This window comes from Nicotiana attenuata, unplaced genomic scaffold (genome assembly GCF_001879085.1).
Source record: "Nicotiana attenuata strain UT unplaced genomic scaffold, NIATTr2, whole genome shotgun sequence".
Lineage (NCBI taxonomy): Eukaryota > Viridiplantae > Streptophyta > Magnoliopsida > Solanales > Solanaceae > Nicotiana > Nicotiana attenuata.
In genome coordinates, this window is record NW_017678689.1 from 14,196 (window position 1) to 20,439 (window position 6,244).

General features: G+C 37.5%; 1 protein-coding gene across 1 annotated transcript; it reads right to left on the reverse strand.

Moving 5' to 3' along the window:
- Positions 1–3,141: 3,141 nt before the first annotated feature.
- LOC109221657 (protein YIPF1 homolog) lies at positions 3,142–4,650 on the reverse strand. The gene is made up of 2 exons (XM_019386123.1): positions 4,348–4,650; positions 3,142–3,912 (listed from the first exon to the last, which is right to left on the reverse strand). Exons 1-2 carry the CDS (start codon positions 4,546–4,548, stop codon positions 3,721–3,723), a joined length of 393 nt encoding a protein of 130 aa, XP_019241668.1. The 5' UTR covers positions 4,549–4,650; the 3' UTR covers positions 3,142–3,720.
- Positions 4,651–6,244: the final 1,594 nt, after the last annotated feature.

The following is a 6,244-nucleotide window of genomic DNA, read 5'->3' on the forward strand; positions in this document are numbered from 1 at the left end:
CATCAGTTGGGTTATTAGCAGGACTAGTAGGTGTATCATCTAAATCCGGTTGGGTTTCATCTACATCATCATTTTCCTCATCATTTTCAAAGATAGTTTCATTAGGATAAAGAGCATCCATAACTTCTTCATTTAATTGTTGACCTGGTGCAACATCATGGCAAAATTCACTATTGAAAAATTGAAAACAAGGGTTATCACTATCAAGAATAATAGGTGGAGGAGGACGGGTAACAGGTCTGGGTCGGGGAGCCGGGAGAAGGGTAGTAGCTTGGCGACTAGATTCACCAATTTTAGATTTTCCCTTACCACCAAACATTTTTTTCAAAGAAAAGGCCATATTAATTATAATTATACAAACTAAAACAAACAAAATTATATTCTTAAAACTTAAGAGTTGGAACGAGTTTACCGAATTGACGAACAACTTCTTGAAAATTGAAAATCGTTGAAGACTTGAAGACTTGAATACTTCAATTTACCAACTTCACAATTTTTCACGAAATTGCAATAATAAAGTAAGCAATTATAGAAGAGAATTAGATATAGATTGAGAGAGATTGATGAATTTGTGGGTAAAAATGAAAGAATGAGGGGGTATTTATAGTTGAGAATTGGGAAAAAGTGTAATTATATAAAGTTTGGGGTTAAAATAAAGTTTGGGGGCCAAATGGCTATTTTTTTAACTCCCAAACGGCTATTTTTTGATGGCCAACGACTAGATTTTAAAATCTGACCGTTGGTCATTTTTTTTTAAAAAAATTTTTTTTTTAAAATATAGCCGTTGAGGACCGTTTGGCCCGTTAGGCCCGGTTGAACCGGTCCCGGGCTTAGCGATCCCGGGCTCGTGGGCTATTTGTGTAGGACCGGCCCGCTACGGGCTTAATGCACCATTTGGGACCGGCCCGTTTGGCCCGCGGTTCCGGGCCAGTTCCGGGCTGGGCCCAGCCCACAGTACCGGCCCGTTAGGCCCGTCTGGCCTTTTTTTTTTTTCCTGCAGTCTCTCAACACAAGTAAAATTCGTGAGAATCATTCTGAATTTTGTATCAAAAAATAAATCCTTTTGACCAATCGAGGTGGGGAACTCAAATCGAACAACAGATCTATTCTTCTAAGCTTCTTCAAGATCTCCATCACGTTTGCTTAAGTAATGAATGTTTGTCCCTGCCATTGCCGGAAGCGCCGTCAAGGAGACCATTGACAGCGGAAAGTTCGTGTTCTCCATTGTGGTCTATCTGATGTCCTATTTACTTCACACAGATTCATACGGATCGAGGATATGAATCGGTTGTTTAGAGGAAGTAAAAATGGGGGAATTGTCGGCGACAACGCCCAGGTCATGACGGACTCAAAGTCAACAAAGTTGGAGATGAGTGAAAACTCTGGGAAGATAGACGAGGGTCGTATTCAAGATAGGGTTAGAAATCCCCTTAAAGAGGGTATTTGCTAAAAACCCAAAGTGTATATAGGAATTATAATTATTTTAAAGTGTATTTATTTATGATGAATATAGTATATAAGTTAGTTATAGGGTGTAAATTTTTCAAATGCTACTATAAATTAAAATTTAAAAGTATAGAATTTATATTCGTTATGAGCAGAATAAATGAAAAATTCTAATGGGAAAGCTTAATTTTGCAACAGATGTCACTGGCCGATTTTTTTCTTGGCCACCGGTTGCAAAACTAATTTATTTACTTCAGTCAAGTTTGAACTTGTTCCAACAATGAACGTCTGCCTACTGCATGGTAAAGGCTTTGCCCTTCCCCTAATATTCACTTTGGGTCGATAGAGCAACTAATCAAACTGATAAAGTCATTTTAAAAATATTTCAACGGTGATAATAAAAAGACACGTGAATCAAAAAATTGAAAGGATAAAGGTGCCATAGGCCTCAACCAAAGGAGTGATTACATTAAAGTCCCTTTATTTCTGACATGCTATGATGTCCGGGGCTATCTTGCAAAAATCTTCGATTCGAAACATCTGCATCTACTCCTCTGGAGGATGAATGGGTGCGGATTTATTCAGAGGTACAGTTATGCCAATGTCTCTATTTTAATTGTGTACTAAGAAGTTCAATTAAAATACTACTCTACTGAAAGAAAGATGGCAAAATCTCAATTGAAGAATAACTTTTTTTTATAAACACTCCAAAACAAGGGGACAAAAGAGAGTACTTTATACATTGATCACCTTATTTCCAAATCCATGCCAAAAGCCAAACAAAAACAAAAACCAAAAACTAAGACCAACCATGAAAAGAGCAAAGGTAGTGTTCATTTCAAACAAAACCCAAAGTGACACTACACCCAGATTCATCTCTTTTGGATATTCTGAAGTTCCTAAAAATATTTCTCAGAAAAAGAGGAGAATAAGCTTCTACGTTATGAACATAAGTCACATTCGTTCACAAATATCTTAAATCTCTACATATCACTTGATACAATTGAGCATTAATGTTAATCTTTAAACAAAAAGAATATCACCGGAACACCATTCCCATCTACCTTGTAAGATATTATACATCACCTACCTTATACCTACGCAAACACTAAAAATTTCCAAAATATAACTGCACCTCAATCCCAAGTAAGTTAGGACCGACTATCTAAACTTGATCACGTTAATCCATTTAAACTCATTTTATGCCAATACTATGAAAATACCTAAAGAAAAAAAAATCCAAAATGATTGCCAAAAATGTTTTAAACACAGAAATATTTTTCATAAGTTTCTTAGACGTACACAACGTGTTTGGTACGGAGAAAATAGAAGAAACGAGAAGAAAACTGATGCAAACGACTACTTATGACATCTAGAAACTTATAATCTTGGCTATTAAATGTGTTATATTTGTTTTGTGCGCAGACTAACGTGAGGGGGAAGTTTCTTATAAAAGGTGTCCCCTTCTGGTTGATGAGTATCTTACAAAAAGCTAAAACACAAACTACTTGTTCTAAAATATTCAGAAGTCAGGTTTCTCTAATGAAATGAATTAAAGTACTTCTCCCCGAAATTGAGGAACTCTCACTTTATAAAGAAATCAATCTCGAGGGGTGTAGTGTGTGTGTGTGTGTGTTTTAACAGGTGATCAAAAGGATAAGAAAATGAGCAAACAAAACAAAGCGGCGAGTTCAATGACAAAGACCTTGCTGAAAAAAATTACAATGGTTAACGTCCACGCCCTACAAGAAGGAGCTTCCTGTTAGTCATATGACATATATACATCTTAGCAAAATCAAAGGCCGAAGTCTAAGTAGAAATCTAGATTCATCCGCCTCTCAAATATCCTTTGCTTTCTGCTTAACCACTACCATTATGTAAATGTAGGATGGAAAGGATATCTAACATAAGTGATTTATATGTACAAGGATCTGCAAATATAGAACTCCAGAAAGATCATGATGAAACAGAAATAGTTTTTACATCTTGTGCTCACAAGTCTAATAAATTTACAGACCAGAAGCATATGTTCTTCAAGCACCAATCAACAAGCAACACGAACAACAATGGACTTAGTTGAGAGTATCTAGACACTTCTCTGCAAGTTCTCTGTTAGACTTTCCAGTACTCTTTTGCTTCACAGCTATACAAACCACTGTAATTGTATCCCGAACCAGAAAAGGGGGGAAATTGTGTCCAAGAAAAATAAAACTCAAAATTACTTGCCGCCTTGAGAATAGCAACTTGAGCTACAATTTACCTACAAAACAAGTCTTAAGAGAAAAACCACATCTTGATGAAGATTGTCAGGCCCATTTGCAGGACAAAAGCAGCAACCAATACAATCGTAAGATCATTTGACTGTATATACATTTTGAGATTTGCAGCAACGAAGCTAGCTGAAGCAGCACCAGCCAGTAGTGTGATTGTCCACCGAAGAAACTCGATTGGGATTACCAACAGAAACTGAGACACAGAGAACAAAAGTATCTTGTCAACAAAGTTACCAGAAAGACGAACGAAACCAATCAAGTTTCCGAAGAGTAGAAGTGATCTCCAATGGATGATCAAAAGATTACATCAAACTGCAATATGCAAAACATACGGTGTCAATTCTGTCCATGCATTGTCAAGTTTATGGGCTGCACACTCAGGTGCCTCACATGTGACAGATCCATAACTTCTACATTATTGTTTGATGGAGTAACTTATGCTACTATGAACATGCTTTAGCTCTCGTAGATGTTGCTTTAAACACATAGCTGGACTTAAAGAAACCCTTAAGCTTCTCAACCATAGAGGTACTAAGAGAAATCCATTACTATTACATCAGACATTCAGGTACTGATGGCATATGTCAATAATCTAGACAAAAGACAGAGCATTGTTAGAAGTACTTACGGAGCTCAAAGTCAAAACAAAGAGGGAATATCCCCACAAGCACCAGAAGCGTATGAGGCTAGCACTAGAACCCAAGTACTGAAGCAAGAAATAGAACCCCATTGGCACAAGCAGTGCATAACCGTAAACTGAGCCTGCCGCGACGTTCACATAGTTGACATCAAATGACCAAGAACTGCTGCTATCACTTCTTTTATGCATCAGGTAAGTAGCACAATTTCCCAGGGAAGAAATGACAAATATCAAAGTAGCAGACACCCAGACAAGCCCATAACTGAAGGGGATACACAAAAACGAGGGAGAAGATTAATATCACAGAAGCAGATGAAAGACTGGAGAAGTTATAAAGAGCACCAAATCCACCATTGTTATCATATCAGACGGATTAGAAACAGATTATACAATGTTACAACTGCTTATGCGCAAGATATTATCAGACTGGTTGGCTGACAACTTGAGTCGTTCTATATTGACTCGTACCATTTCAGCTTGATCCTTCACATAATTACATTGTGGTTCTCCAGCACATTACCGCAACTAACATACTCTAATACTCGGAGCTACAAATTTCTAAATCAGAAGAGGGAGGTACAAAGAAATTTATAAATGAAAAAAAAAAAAAAACTAATAATCGGATAGTAGACATCTGGATTAGACATGAAAAATAGAGCACAGAAATGATTCAATAGAAACATTTAAGACAGAAAAATACAAAATTCGATACTCCAATTCACAGCACCACACCTTGTATATATATGTAATGCATATATGAAAACATAACAAAAAAAAAAGAAAAAGAAGTAAAACTTCCAGCAATTGGAATCCCAGTAAACAGAAGCTTTCATCATAAATAGAAAACCAAGAAGGTTATTGTTATTTATTCCCAAATAAGAGTAATCGAACTATATCTAACTTCTCATGAACTCACTTTCTTGAAATAAACGGCACTTAACAAATATACTAGTGCAGGGGATTAATAATAATAATAATAATATATTAATACAGTAGTAGAACGAATATAAAATTCCCTTCAAGATCAGAACCACATTTCATGTAGAAAAGTAGAACTCCACCTGTTTCATTTTCTACAGCGGTAAGGACCTGTAAAATTCTTAACCAAAAACTCGGGATTTCGTGGTGCCGAGTTGGATTCTTGCGTTATTATAGTAGAAGTTCGGAATTTTTGGATCGAACAATACCCTACAACTTAGAGGAAAAAGTTTCCCAAAGGAACGCGTTTCTGTGGCCCATTATGCGGCCGCATAATAGCTCTGCGGACCGCAGAGTGAAACAGAAAGTTGGCCAATTTTGAGGCCAGATATACGGCCCAAGTATGCGATCGCATAACCACATAGCGGGCCGCATATCTGCCTTGAACTTTTGCGAAGGGAATTTCTGCGGTGCATTATGCGACCGCAGAACAGATATGCGGACCGCATATCGGTCGCATACTCGGACAGAAAACTTAACTTCCTGAGGCTCATTCTGCGGACCGCATAACCATTATGCGGTCGCACGTATCGTGGCACCCATATTCTTAATTTAAAACCCGACCCCATTCCGTTAAAACACCCCCTTAGGCCATTTTCAGCATACTTTCCCAGATAATTAGAGTAAGAGAGGAGGATCAAAGAGAGGGGAAGGGGTCTCCATTCATTGTTTATCAAATCCTAGCCTAAACATCTTGAAGATTAACAAACAAGGCACCTAGGTCTCCCTTCCAAGAGGTAAGCTTCTATCACCCAAGCTCTCAATTCCCTATTGTAGCTAAAATGGACCTTTAGTGAGGTAATTCATGGGAATTATAGTGGTTACCTTGCATGCATGTGATCCTAAGGTATGTGGGGGATGCTAAGCAAAGATAGGAAAAACTGGGAATGGTTGGGAAATCTTCACG

Coding starts and splice junctions, on each gene's coding strand:
- LOC109221657 (XM_019386123.1), bottom strand. CDS start 4,548: ATGCATAAAAGAAGTGATAGCAGCAGTTCTTGGTCATTTGATGTCAAC. Junction 3,913..4,347: donor TTGTTTTGACTTTGAGCTCC/GTAAGTACTTCT, acceptor TCTGTGTCTCAG/TTTCTGTTGGTAATCCCAAT.